This window comes from Calidris pugnax, unplaced genomic scaffold (genome assembly GCF_001431845.1).
Source record: "Calidris pugnax isolate Ruff unplaced genomic scaffold, ASM143184v1 scaffold18, whole genome shotgun sequence".
Classification (NCBI taxonomy): domain Eukaryota; kingdom Metazoa; phylum Chordata; class Aves; order Charadriiformes; family Scolopacidae; genus Calidris; species Calidris pugnax.
This window is the reverse complement of record NW_015090812.1, coordinates 791,291-805,706: the sequence shown is the minus strand read 5'-3', so window position 1 is coordinate 805,706 and position 14,416 is coordinate 791,291. Positions and strand designations below refer to the sequence as shown.

General features: G+C 39.6%; 1 protein-coding gene across 1 annotated transcript; it reads left to right on the top strand.

The window, feature by feature from the left end:
• Positions 1-32: 32 nt before the first annotated feature.
• USP1 (ubiquitin specific peptidase 1) lies at positions 33-13,503 on the top strand. Its single transcript, XM_014939136.1, has 8 exons — positions 33-337; positions 1,413-1,536; positions 1,899-2,006; positions 2,597-2,757; positions 3,126-3,844; positions 4,980-5,150; positions 6,378-6,579; positions 11,741-13,503. Exons 1-8 carry the CDS (start codon positions 168-170, stop codon positions 12,474-12,476), a joined length of 2,391 nt encoding a protein of 796 aa, XP_014794622.1. The 5' UTR covers positions 33-167; the 3' UTR covers positions 12,477-13,503.
• The last annotated feature ends 913 nt before the right edge of the window (positions 13,504-14,416 follow it).

Here is a 14,416-nt window from a genome sequence, read left to right as displayed (position 1 = left end):
GGGGGGTGAAGGCGGTGGAGCCACGCTAGGTCCCGGCTCCCGTCGGTGCTTCCCGCTCTAAATGGCGGCCGGTGTCTGTGTGTGCGTGTGTGTGGCAGGTGTGAACCCCCGGCGCTGCTCCCCGGCCGGGCCGGCCGCCTCCCCCGCTCGCCAGCCCGCCAGGAAAGATGCCCGGCGTCCTGCCGAGTGACAGCACCGGGCCTGCCAGAGGGAGCCCTTCCAAGAAGAACAGGCTTTCCCTGAAGCTCTTCCAAAAAAAGGAGGCGAAAAGAGCGCTGGATTTTACCGAGTCCCAGGAAAATGAACAAAAGGGTGCCGAGTTCCGGGGCTCCGAGATGTACGTAAGAGTTTTGCTCCCGATAAGTTGGTCCTGGCTCTCTGCTGGAAGCAGCCCGGCGGCTCGGTGAGGCTGCTGGGTGTCACGGATAAACAGCCCTGCACCAGCCCCCCCTTGCAGTTGTATGTTCTTGCATGAGGACGCGCCTCAGCGTCTGTTAAATAAACCCCTGAGACAAGTTAATCAACCCCAATTAACTATTAACCGTGCGCTATGGATGTTCAGCTGGCATAAACTTCAATAACTTGAAGAAGTTACCTTACTTGAAATTAATATAAGGTAGTTACTTGGATGCTGAGTTATTTAAAGTATGTTAAAGCGTTAGGTGTTGCAAAATGAGGGTTTTTTTTTAAAAAAAACCTTAAAGTTTTTTTCTGGTGCAAGTAAAAGAATGGATTGTGCTGCTTACTGCCGTTCATGAGGGTCTTTCAAGCCCTGAGTGAATCTGTCAGCTCAGTTCATTGCAGCTAGCGAGGAAATTTAAATAGGATTTAAATTGAGAGAGATTGCTTAATCGTGGTTAATTACAGTTGTGTTGGAGACTTAAGTATTTGGTTCTGTTCTGTCAGTGCGGTGCATTATCACTGTATGTAATACGCCAGATTTATTGGATCCTTTTTGGTTTTTCTGTGCTGTTTTTTATCCTTTTGGTTTGCTTCTAGAAATGAAGCGCTGTGAATCTGGAGCAGGGGACAGCAATAGAAAGTATTTTCTAGCCTTAGGAATGAACAAAGAACATACAAAAGTATTTCAAAGAGAACTTTTTTGGTTCCTTAAATCAGTGTCCTGATACTTTTTGAATTAACAGCAGATTTGTTTGCTTCTTGTCAACCTGTCTGGGTTTGTGTAGGTTGCTGAAGAGCAGTGGTACAGTCGAGCAGTCTGTCTTTGTTTGAGTGCCCAGAGTAGCCACACGCACACTCTGCAACACTTTTGATGTGATTTTAATCTGTATATATTAGTCATTAATTCTATAAGCTACCTGTGAGATGGTAGATGGCCAGGAGAGAGATGGGTACCAGAAGGAGTCATTTTCAAAAACTGTCCCCTACAGACTGTTCTCTCTCTTTAACAGTGACCAGGTTGTTCCTGCGGCACAGCCTCCCGCGCTCGTTAGCTGTGAGAAGAAAGACAACATGTTGCCTTTTGTGGGCTTGAACAATCTGGGTAACACGTGTTACCTTAACAGCGTTCTTCAGGTAAGCTCATGTCCAGGGGGCTTCAAAAAGATACATTTTCTTCTCGGTTAAGCCCAAGCGGATGAGGTTCATAGTTTGATGGGATATAGGTGGTTGGATGTAGCGTGAAGGGAATCAAGTTACAGCCAGGGGGGAAAAAAGATGATGCTGCAGGAAATATGTGCTCTGTAGGTTGCTTGGATTGGGCAATTTTTCAGTTTACATACTGTGGGCACCTCCCTGCTGTGAGTAATTGTGCATCGTCACCTGCTGCGCGGCAGCCTTGGGAGATGCAAAGCTGGTTTGGTCATAAATGTGGACGTGCACGTTGAGTAACTTCTTACTTTACCAATTATTCTCTTGTTTTAAACTGTTGCTTTCAGGTATTATATTTTTGTCCTGGTTTTAAAACTGGAGTAAAACATTTATATAATATCATTTCAAAGAAGAAAGAATCTTTGAAGGATGAAGGAGAGCAAAAAGCAGAAAAGGTAACATATCTCACGACACGTTCCTGTACTTGTAACTGTGCGAGTGAGGCTGCATGCCAGGACTGCAATGAAACTTTTGCTGTGACTTCCTCACGACACGTTCCTGTACTTGTAACTGTGTGAGTGAGGCTGAGTGCCAGGACCGCAATGAAAATTTTGCTGTGACTTCTTTTGTTTTTAAAAGTTTTGCAGTATTGTTTTCTACAGTCCTATCTCAGGTAAAGATGTGTTTGAGTTGTTTTGAACCTGTGCTCAAACTTGAGTGTTCAGAGTGTCTGTAAACTCGTAAGCACAAATCTTAATTGTAACAGAAGAAAGTTGAAAAGATCTCTCATGCTTCTGACATTAAGATAATTATGATTCATTACTTTGAATTTTGGTGTTTGGGCAAAGATAGTTTGGGTTTAAAAAAAAAACAAACCAACAAACTAGTTTGGCTTTTGTATTTGTTTTCTACCAGCTAAAGAGCAATATATTGGCTGGAACTCACCTGCTTCCCATAGCAGGCAAAAAAAATCTGTCAAATGTCTTAACTTCTTGTTACAGACAAAACTGCAAGTATTTTTATTCTTTTTATGTTGTTATTGCAGGGAAGTTGTAAAGAAGATCCACTGGCAAGTTATGAACTAATCTGCAGTTTGCACTCGTTGATCCTTTCAGTTGAGCAGCTTCAAGCCAGCTTTCTCCTAAATCCAGAAAAATACACGGATGAACTTGCTACTCAGCCCCGAAGGCTACTAAACACCCTTAGGTACAAATTACCTTAAACACGTTGTCAGAACTTTCACCTGAGGTTTTGATGTCACTGCACAGTCCAGCACAGCTTTAGGGACTTGCAGGAGGCAGCTGGTCTTAAATTTGGGGCATGGTGATAGGAAGTTGGTTTTTTGTGTTTATTGTTAGCCCTGTGATATCATAAATTTGAAATTACATTTTGATTTTGTAATAATACAGTTTAAATCCAGCCACGGATTTAAAACAGTACTTAGCCGTAAATGTGTAAGCGTTCTCACTGACCTCTGCTTTTATATCTAAACTCCTGAATTGAAATCTCAGATCATTTAGCCAGTTAGCAAAGAATAACTAGTTCTCATTGTCTTGCTCATTTACTTTTTCTAGAGAGCTCAACCCTATGTATGAAGGCTACTTGCAGCACGATGCCCAGGAGGTTCTGCAGTGTATCCTGGGGAACATTCAAGAAACGTGTCAGCTCCTGAAGAAGGAAGAATTGAACAAACTGCCCGTGGAAGAGCCTGCAGCTAAACTGGAGGAAAAACAGAATGAAAACACTGAGAGCAATGGAACTGGCAACACTGCCGAGGAGGAGGAGAACGTCCCGAGTGGCCAGGCTGGGGACACGGCCGAAGACAAGCTCCTCAAAGGAAATGGGAAAAGAAAAAGCGATGCCGAGGGTGGCAACGCAAAGAAAAAATCCAAAGTATCCAAAGAGCAAATGGCAGCAGAAGAAAATCAAAGGCAAACCAGGTCAAAGAGGAAAGCGACGGGAGAAAAGCTAGAAAATCAAGCCGATGCCATCGCCAAGTGTTCTGGTGAAAATGAGAGTGCAAAGCCAACGCAGAAAAAGTCACGGCTTAGATTAAACTGGTTAAAATCTTCGTGCAAGCAACCTAGTATTCTGTCTAAATTTTATAGTCTAGGAAAGTTAACTACAAACTTGGGATCCAAAGACCCGGGGAAAGAATATGATGACTGTGAGCTTGAAGAGTCCTCCGTAAAGTGTGAAAATGGTAACAATATTAAAGAAGACTGCCGTGAGCCAGCGTCTCCTGCCGAAAGCCATAATGAAAAAGGAACTGAAAAAGAACCAAAAAAGGAAGGTTGGTGAACGAGTGTATGGCCTTAAAATTAGTATGATTAAGAAATTACTATGCGTGGGAAGTCAGCCTTCAGACTGCATAGCTCACAGAGCTCTCTAGATACAAAATTACATTTTCAGGAATTGAAAAAGATTTTTCTGAAAGAGAATTTAATGTGATGCATGTTTGTAACTTTTAATAACTTGACCCGTTTAGCTTAGGTCTTAAGAGGTATTTGTCTAACATTATGTAATCATTGTACAATATAAAAAAAAAGTCAGAATATTACCAGGTTTATATTATCACCAATCTTTGTCATCTATAGAAAGTGTGAGTGGATTCCAGGTGTAAAGGGCTATTACTGTGAGGAGCAGACAGAACAAACCCCATTGGTTGTCAACTTGTGTCCTAAGTCTTTACAAACACCACCTTCCCCTCCTCCCTCTATTCTTTAGTACTTCCATATTTCCAGCCTTCCCAGGAACTAGGAAGGACACTGGATGTATTACGTGTGCTAATTGGCTGGCAGGGATGGATTTTGTTTGTGTCAATGAAACAAGGTAACTGCTGAGGGAAGAGCCTTGGTACAAATTCAGTACTTGCTAATTTGGAACTTACTTTCTGATCCACCCACCAATTTTTATAAAGATTTGACAGAATGCACAATCGTTCTTGAGATCTCTCTCTTGAGCAGATTTGACTAAAATTGGCCAACAAGTTCAGAAAGTATTGGAGGAGAGGACTGAGAACACAGACCAGGCAAAACCACAAGTGTGATGTTCCTCGAGGAGGCTGATGCTCCATACAAAGAAGAAACCCAAATTTTCCAGAATGTGATGTCATCACACTTCAAGTATAAAATAAGAACCTAATCTTAAAACAGAACTTTAATTTTGAGGGCCGAGAGAAAGACGCTCCCTGTTTAATTGCAAATAGATGACATTGTGAAAATTCCATGTGATAATCCCTAAAAGGCCCATGTCTGTAATGCAGTGATTAATTGCAAATAGATGACATTGTGAAAATTGCATGTGATAATCCCTAAAAGGCCCACGTCTGTAACGCAGTGATTTTTTCCAAGAAGGTTAGGCAGGTTCTGACGTGTCTTTTGAATAAAATGCACCTTGATAAATGCTGTGGCATGTACTTCCTCTAGGTACAGAACTGGCTGTTTTTGAGCTAGTGGAGAAACTGTTCCAGGGCCAATTAGTTCTGAGAACGAGATGCTTGGAGTGCGAGTGCTTTACTGAAAGGAGAGAAGATTTTCAGGACATCAGTGTTCCCGTGCAAGAAGATGAACTTTCTAAAACGGAAGAGAGTTCAGAAAGTAAGTAATTCAGTGCGAGTGCTTTACTGAAAGGAGAGAAGATTTTCAGGACATCAGCGTTCCTGTGCAAGAAGATGAACTTTCTAAAACAGAAGAGAGTTCAGAAAGTAAGTAATTGACAGGGGTTGGGGTGTGTGGTTCTGCCTCAGCCGGCCATCGAGGAAGGACGGTGCCGTAGTTATGGAGGAACACAGCTCCTGTTTGTGCTGGTTAAAGTTGGAGGCTGTCCGTTATCTCGTGTCCTGATTAACTTTAGACTTTGGAAACACAGCACTGATAATGTAGACAGATCTGGATAGTATTAAAATCGTTTCAGGTCTTCACATGTAACACAGACTTTCACTTAACATACAGGTTTTCCTGCTTATAAATTGGTATTTTCTTTGATTTGGGTCTTCCCTTTCTTCCTGGATAATAAATTCTTCTGCTTTTTTGTCATTTCATAAGAAATATCTGCATTTTTTCTCTAAGAGACTAGAAACCAGATTCTTTCTTTTGTTAATTTACTGTAAAAAAATATTTTTTTTCAGTATTTCAGACCGTTGTTACATCAATAGTGCTTATTTTGTATTTGTAAATATTAGTCCTCTGGTATTTTTCACAAATCATAGCGATCTATATGTAGTTTTTTAGCTATTTTGAAAAAAATAAGCAGAGCAAGAATACATTTTGAAATTCTGAATTTTGAAGAATTTTAAAATTTTATTTCCCATGAGCTTAATTTGCAGCAGCTTTTACTATTTTTGCCCTCCCTGTTTTGCTGAAGGACCTCAGAACAACATGTGTATGTGGTGATTTTCATACCTAAAATGCTGCCGACAGCACAGGGGATCTTGTCCTCAGTGGGGAGAAGCTCTTGGGGGAGGCAAAACGTAAAAAGCAAAAGGGAACTTTCTGGTTATTTTTGGAAGTTTCCTTAAAGAGTGAAATTCTGGTCTCAAATGCACCCAATTTCCAGCCATGGCAGCAAAATTTGCGCAATCTGAAGACGAGCTTTGGGAAAACCCACAGATTTTAAGTAGTAATATGCATAATATCCATGAAGTGGTATTTTCATCACTTCCTGAAATGATGCAATGATTTGAACGCATTTTCTACTTCACACATATTGAGTGGTTTTTATAGTGTTTTTGAATGTGTCTTAACATACTTTGTTGTTTCTCTGTCGTAATGCATTGGAAGTGTAAATAATGGCATATCTGTGAATGTAACCATCCTCTCTTATAGTTTCTCCAGAGCCAAAAACAGAAATGAAGACTCTTAAATGGGCAATTTCCCAGTTTGCGTCAGTGGAAAGGATTGTGGGAGAGGACAAATACTTCTGCGAAAACTGCCATCATTACACAGAAGCAGAACGCAGCCTTTTATTCGATAAAATGCCTGAAGTTATAACAATTCATTTGAAGTGCTTTGCTGCTAGTGGCTTAGAGTGAGTATGTGGATTGACTGTGTTACAAAACAGTGTGCTCTTGGAAGGGAAAATTTGTCAGAAGAGATGAAAATGGGTCTTTTATTTTTTTTTAACTTTTCCAAAAGCAAGAGCAGATTCCTAGATCGAAATTAACTTAAATCAGTGGGACATAGCCCCTTATTTCGTAAAGGGTTTCTATTGTTACAAGTAGTGGTAGAAACTGTCTCCAGGAGAATATACTATCACAAGACCTCTTAAGAAAAAATGTTTTATATATGTTCTTACAACAGCCTGATACCCTCATGGTTCTTAAAACTTTGTTTACTTTTAATATCACCTGTCTGACAGAGTTTAGAGGTAGGTTTAAGTATTTTAGGAGAACAACTAATGGGAACAAAACTGAATTTTATGGTCACAGCTAATAGTACTTTAGTCTCTAACTGAATGTGAGTACTGAAATTTGGGGAAAAAAATCAGGAGATAAACACTTTGAAGATCTAACACGCAGGACAGAAATCATTTAAAATACAGTAATACCAATGTCATTGATGTTCAATTGCTGAGTAATCAGATTGATGCTTGATGTAGAAATCCTTATTTTTTGACAGATTATTCTTAAGAAAGTTTTCCTTACCATTTTTTTTATCCCTAGGAATTCAGGGTTTTCCTTTGGGAAGGGAGGGGGGGGGGAAAAAACCCAGTCAATAAACCCCCCATACCCTACAGCACTGTACACAAATGAAACAAGGCCATGACACTTTGTGCACACAGCATTTTGCAGTAACCTATTGCTCCACTGAGACTCAAATAATGAAAAATGACAGGAGGCTTCATCAGGAAAAACTCTTGAACTACAAAATACTACTCCAGATCCTTCAGAAAATTGTTACCATTAATTGTGGTTTTGAGAGTGACTATATAATTTTAGTAACATTTCTATATTTGACCTGTATTTCCAACTCTTCCTGCTATTCACTAAAACTTAACTTTTGTTTTCTGCATGAGCTCTCCCAGATGCACCAAAAGAAGATCCATTTGTGTTGGTTTCAGCATCAGTTATTTAGGCACAAATTAGTTTGGCCTTTTATTCCCCCAGTTCCCTGTGGTGTGTGTTTCCCTGTTGGTTGGCCTTAGACCTTCAGAGCCACTTTGCCAGCAGGAAGTCTAGTGCCTGAAGTCTTCCATGGAATTTAACTTATAATATTTGTTTCACTGATATATTTTAAAACTTGAAGTGTAGAGGACCTCTGGCACTTCACAGATACAAAATGTAAGCTTGACCCATGATTTGTCAGAGGATGCTCTATAAAAAAGTGCTGATAACTGGTCAGTATAAGTCAGATTTGTAAAATAACTGTTGTAAAGGATTATATTAGGATACTTTTACAGGTAGTTTGCTAAGATTTTTAAAACTAGAATTCTTGCTCTGCCTGTTCCTATCATTTGTTTTTAGGACTATCCAGGTTTCTGAAGTAGAAAGGAAACTTCCTCTGTCTCTGTAGTGTCTGCTAATGTCTCTTCATACGAGTCCAGCTTCTTAACATAGAAAATTGTCTTTTCATTGTTCTACATAATATTTGACTGTCACAACAAGGCAGAGAAAGAGTTGCACATTTTGTTTTAACAATTGCACTGCTATTGTTGAGCAGCCCTTGATGTGAGATAGTACCCTGGTATGATTATAGGCTGTTCAGAAAATACAACCCGAGATGTCCACCTGAAAGGAAACTTGAATATTACCTTCAGTTTCCTCCTATATTTGCTGCTTTTTTTTTGTTTCCCTGAGGATGTACTTGCAGGCTGCAGGTTAACCAGCTGCCTCCTAAATCACTTACCTCCTCTTCTCTCCTGAAAACCTTCAGGTCCTTGCTCCAAACTGTCAGACCTATATCCGGGGAAGGCTGAATCCAGTCTCTTGTGCTGTTCCTCGTGTGTCCTCTGAATCATGTCATACATTTTCTGCCAAGTGCCGGCAGCCAGAGGTGCAGGAAGTCAGAGTGGAAAAATCAGATGTAGAACCGGAGTCGGTGACGAAGCTGAAACTGCTTAGAAGATTGTTTCCGAGTTTTGTTTTTTTTTTTTTGGCATGGATGTTTTATCTTGGACAAAACCATGTTGTTTCTACACATCTTGGTTTGGAGTCATAAAATGCAGCTGCAGATCAAATGGGGAAGAGCCAAGGCTGGTAAACCAAAGCCCTGGCTTATCCCAGAGTGTCCACTCACTCCTGTGGTGGCTCTTCAACAATGAGCTTTGATGGAGCTTCCCCCAGTTGACTTACATAAACTTGTAATATTTAGTGTTACAGTAATTACAGACTGTTTTGCTGGCCTTAAGATTTAAAAACTGACAGTCTTCATACAACTTCTCCCAGCTCCAATAAAAATTTTGAAAACTTGTCTGCTTCTCAGTTGTGCTCTACTGAGTGTCCTGATGACTGACTTTTAAATAAATGAAGAGAAATGAAGCAGAGGGGAAGAACAAAGTAAATATTTGCAGTTAGTAAAGATTGGCTTCAACTTTTCTAGATGCTGGCTTGCAAAGTGGTTTGGGTTTGTTTGCTTGTTTGTTTTTAAATAAAGCAGCCAGTTTGAAACTCTACTTGCCTGGGGATGATTAATTCTCTTTGGCAAGTGTGCACGTGGGGAAAAAAAACACTAGCCCACGTGTGCTCAGACTGGGAAGCTATTAAGAAGAAATGTGTAACTGGTAACATCTAATTAAGCATTTCCATGATATAAATTTAACAAGTAACATTGATGAGAAAATGAGAATTTTTTTTTTGTCTTGTGAAATGGTATCAGGAAAGAGCAGATGATTTAATTCTTATTTTTCTTTAACAAGGCTTACTTTAGATTTTGCTACAGTCACATTTGCTCAGTGCTTATGCAATTGGAAATCTTTACTTGGAGTATTTAATCTCCTTACGCGTTAAAAGCGCTGCAGTAAAATAGCTGAAGGCTTTAAGGGTCTATAATAACTCGAGGTATGAATTCAGGGCAGTGGGTAAAGCATGCTCAGTGCTTATGCAATTGGAAATCTTTACTTGGAGTATTTAATCTCCTTACGCGTTAAAAGCGCTGCAGTAAAATAGCTGAAGGCTTTAAGGGTCTATAATAACTCGAGGTATGAATTCAGGGCAGTGGGTAAAGCACTGCTAATTTCTGGCCTCGAAAGATGTAGGTGCAGAAATGGAGTTGGTTGTTGTGTGAACTGGTGCCTCGGTCAGAGGAGGCAGAGCACTCCGCATGCCATTTTTCTGTCTTCAGATTCTTATCATTAAGAAGAACAAAAAGCTAATAGGAAAAGATTTCCTCCCTTATTCCCTCCTCTCCAAGTCTTTCTGATGCTGGATCTCATTCAGAAGAAAGGTAGAGCCTGGGTTTTGTACTGTTTGATGTTAATTTGCTTGTCAGAGTGTGCCTGAGTGGAACTGGATTTCTGATCTATTGTACTGTTTGATGTTAATTTGCTTGTCAGTGTCCCTGAGTGGAACTGGCTATCTGATCTGGAGTATCAGCAAGCAGTTACTCTCTTTTTTGACTCTTCTGAATATTTCTATTTTTGGCTACTAATAATAGGGATTTTTCAGAAGATTTAAGTTTTATTATTTTGGATTATATGCTCTTTTGTGTTTCTTTTGGTGTAGTCAAATGCTGACGGTAAGCCTAGGTGTAAAATGAGGTTTCAGTTAATTAGACTGGAGTGACTGAGGACATCTGTGTGTGTATAAATGTATCTAAGTTAATAAGGGTTTAGGGCTGTGAAGATCAGTGCAATGTTTAGGAGCAGAAACAAAACTAAACCCAGTAAAACAAAAGTAATATTCTGTTACTGCAGTTATGCTTGTATTGCTATGCCATAGCTACAGGTTCCTTGGATTAAGGATAGTTATTCTAATGATAAAATGCAAAATTGCTATGCCATAGCTACAGGTTCCTTGGACTAAAGATAGTTATTCTTTCTCATGATAAAATACAAGTTAATTAATAGTAGCTACCTCTTTGGAACATAAGTTTTACAGGGTTTGTCTGTATCCCCCTGTATCTTTCTCTGCAGCACTCAAACAGTTGAGCAAGACTGAATCATCACTGAAATCTATTAAGACATCATAACATATCGTTAAATAAAGGGGTTAATTAAATTGGGCTGATGCAATATGTAAATTGTGTAAGATCAGAATCGGGCGAGGAGCCTTAATACACAATTATGTAAAAGTCCCAACACTTATTTTCTCGTCAAACTTTTTAGAAGATCCTTCTTGCAATGAAAGGACTTAAACTCTTCTCCTTGTACATTTGTGCACTATGAACAAAATGCTAAATATTTATGGAATACTAGATGCTGTTCCAAACTAAATCAACTAGGTTTTTTAAAAAACTGTATAATGTTGGACAGTTAATGAAGAACCCTTAGAAATAAGAAAGTGTTAGTAACTCACTCATCCTTAGATAACTGTTGGGTACAAGTATCCTATGGTGTGATGCTAAATATTTATGGAATACTAGATGCTGCTCCAAAGTAAATCAACTAGGTTTTTTAAAAAAAACTGTATAATATTGGACAGTTAATGAAGAACCCTTAGTAATAAGAAATTATTAGTAACTCATTCATCCTTAGATAACTTGGGTACCACTGGCAGTATCCTATGGTGCACTCAGATCACCTGAAAATTATTTACTCAGTTTTTCTGAGTCACATTAAAGCTACTTGAAAGTAAAATATTCCTTTATTTAGTAGATGACTCTTTCAAAGGCTTAGGGGGAAAAAATACCCAACCCTGCTTTAGTTCAACCTTGGATGTTCCAACCTGGAAAAAGCATCTGGGAAGAAGTGGAAGTATTTGTGCATAGAAGCACGAGGGATAACTGAGCAATTAGGATAATCCCTTTATCATCACTATTTAAAACTTAACTTGAGAAATTCTTAAATAGTTAAAATACGTAGTTAGTAGGCTGTCAGATTTAACATTACACTTACTTGTAAAACTGTCTTTACTGGGCAGGGCTGTCCTGGGACAGATGCTGGTGATAATAAGCCAGTAGAAAAGTGAGCAGCTTCTCGCAGTCAGGTCACCCCTGTCTTTTTCAGAGAAGGACACGAATATACGGGGCACTAAAAGCAGGGTTTGTTGTGTGCTGTTGCAGCAAGAGGTCTAACTCTTATCTTTCTTCCAAAGGTTTGATTGCTATGGTGGACTGTCCAAGATAAACACTCCCTTATTGACGCCGCTGAAGCTGTCGCTGGAGGAATGGAGCACGAAGCCGACCAACGACACCTACGGCTTGTTTGCGGTGGTGATGCACAGCGGTATCACCATCAGCAGTGGACACTACACAGCTTCTGTCAAAATCACAGACCTCAACAGCCTGGAGTTAGACAAGGGCAACTTCATCACTGACCAAATGTACGAGATGATTAAACCAGAACCGCTGAACGAGGAGGAGGCGAGAACCGTCGCCGAAGACTACGACGACGGTGAAGTCTCTTTCCGAGTCAACGGAGGGACCGCGCAGCCGGGGAAAGTTCTCAACAAAAAGAACATGGAAGCTGTGGGACTCCTCGGGGGGCAGAAGAGCAAGCCTGACTGTGACCTCTACAACAACAAACCAGCCAACCCGGAGAAATTCCTTAACGTGGTTGCGGAAAGCAGAGCCCCCGAGGCCGGCAGCAGCAACGGGAGCGGGGAGTGCGGCTCCCAGCACGGCCAGCACAACGGGGTGGCTGCGGGGGGACTGGAGAACAAAGCTCTCTACCTGCTGCAGAGCCTGAAGGAGTATGAAGGCAAGTGGTTGCTTTTCGACGATTCTGAAGTGAAGGTGACGGAAGAAAAGGACTTTCTGAATTCCCTTTCTCCCACGTCGTCGTCTACATCGACTCCTTACCTACTGTTTTATAAGAAAATTGTAGAGTGATACTGTACTTTGACTGTAAATACTAGGGACTTGCATTAAATTAGTCTGATTTGCATCAAAACTACCTGGATGAAGCGGCTGTTTGGTTTTTTTTTTGAAGCTACTGGATCATAATGTTTCTGGTATTTTTTGTTTGGTGTAAGTGGCTCAACTTGAACTAATAAACCGTGACATAGAACTTAACTCACATAATAACTTTTATGCTGGAGAATAGTGATATTACCTTTTAGAAATACCAATTTGTATAGTTCCTAAAGGATGCCTACAGCACACGGTAGTGGTTTTAACACAATTCTAGGTCTCAGACATGCCTATTGTATTATTAGCTTTTTTTTTTAATAAAAGTTATTTGTATTCATATTCTGGAGTAAATGTATATTAACTAGCAAATTTCATCAGAAGTTGTGTATTTTTGTAACTTGGGAAGTAATACTCCATATTTAGTTTTTTTGGGTAATCAACGTTGTTTATTGATGATATTTTCCTTCTCCAGTTCTAAACTGCTTGGTGCAACTTCAAAGCACAAGAAAAGGGTCTTGTAACCTCGTTTAGTGTATTGGAAGGAACTGAACTTCATAGAAATGTTTGAATGGTCTAATTTGCATCTTGTTGCATAGCTGTTAAATGGGCAGAGTGTAAATAGGTGTGATTAATACTTCAAAAGTGGGGGGGGAGGGGGAAGCGTGTAGTGTAATTAAAATAATTTTTGTACTTTGAAGAGTAAAGCCCTCTAATATGCATATCTGTTTGGGTGGATTTGGAACTTAGTGGTGATCTTCTAACAGTTAATTTGTACTTGGAGCTCACTGAAATGTGGGAAAATGAAAGCATTTGGCTTGATGCTTTGTTAAGAATGTATATATGAAATAAAAAACAATTATGATACGCAGCTGAGATGACTAGATCAAACTTGTGTGTTTGGAGAGGGACAAGCGGAAAGTGAAAGTGGTTGGGCACTGTTACAAAAAAGACTGGGAAAGTTTCTGTCTTAAGAGAAATGGAAGATTAAAAGGGCTTTAAAAAATAACATTCTCTGGTTTTTAACTGCTTCTTGTACAGTGCATCCTCATTTGAAGAGACTTGATGACCAGAGGTAAGGGGAAACTAAGACAATTGTAACAACAAGTGGAATGTTTGGCACTAACTACTAGAGATTAAAATCCCAAATTACCTGTTGGATGCTAAAATGTTACAGTGAAGCCTATAAACTGCAGACAATTAAAAAAAAAAAAATGACACAAAATAGGATGAGTGTTGCTTCTGTCATAGGATGGTGGATTGACATGAAGTGCTGCTGCAAAGACAGACAGGGAAAGGTGTGAGTGTGCCCTAGTTTCTTGGATATATTTAAAACTTCTTCAAATATAAACTAATCTATTTACAGGAAAGCCCTAGAAACCTCTCCCTAGTTTATTCTGCAATATTTTGGGTTTTTACACTCTTTTACCTCAGTGTTTATACTATATTATAATAACTCATAAAAAAAAAACCTTTTGTGTGTTTTCCATGTTACGGTGGATCTTTGGTTTTTGTACAGGCCTTGATGTTTGCTGTATATCCTTGATGCAGATGCATTACTAAAATATGTTTCAGCCTAAAAAGTTTGTATTGTCAATAGAAACCAGTGTGATAAAGGCTGGGCTAAATTTAGAGCTGCTTATAAACTCCATATAAAGCCTCTCCATATAAAGCTCATGCGGAATTGATGTCTCTACTAATTATCTTGCCCGGGGAAAAAAAAAATCTGCAATTACAAATTCACTAAGACCCTTCCCTTTCCCAAAGTCCAGTCACCATAATAAATGATTTTGTGTCTAAACCAAGAGATATCTATGTTAAAAAATCGCCAAAAAAATAACTGTAATCTTACCTTGCAAGGGTAGCCAAATCACGTTACAGAATGCTTTTTTTTTTACTGCCTGCAGCATGGGCTTTGCTGA

Excerpts from the sequence above, each read along its gene's own strand:
- USP1 (XM_014939136.1), top strand. The coding sequence starts at position 168 with ATGCCCGGCGTCCTGCCGAGTGACAGCACCGGGCCTGCCAGAGGGAGC. Across the intron at positions 2,007-2,596 it reads GAGAGCAAAAAGCAGAAAAG|GGAAGTTGTAAAGAAGATCC; the intron begins GTAACATATCTC and ends TTGTTATTGCAG. Across the intron at positions 6,580-11,740 it reads TTTGCTGCTAGTGGCTTAGA|GTTTGATTGCTATGGTGGAC; the intron begins GTGAGTATGTGG and ends TTTCTTCCAAAG.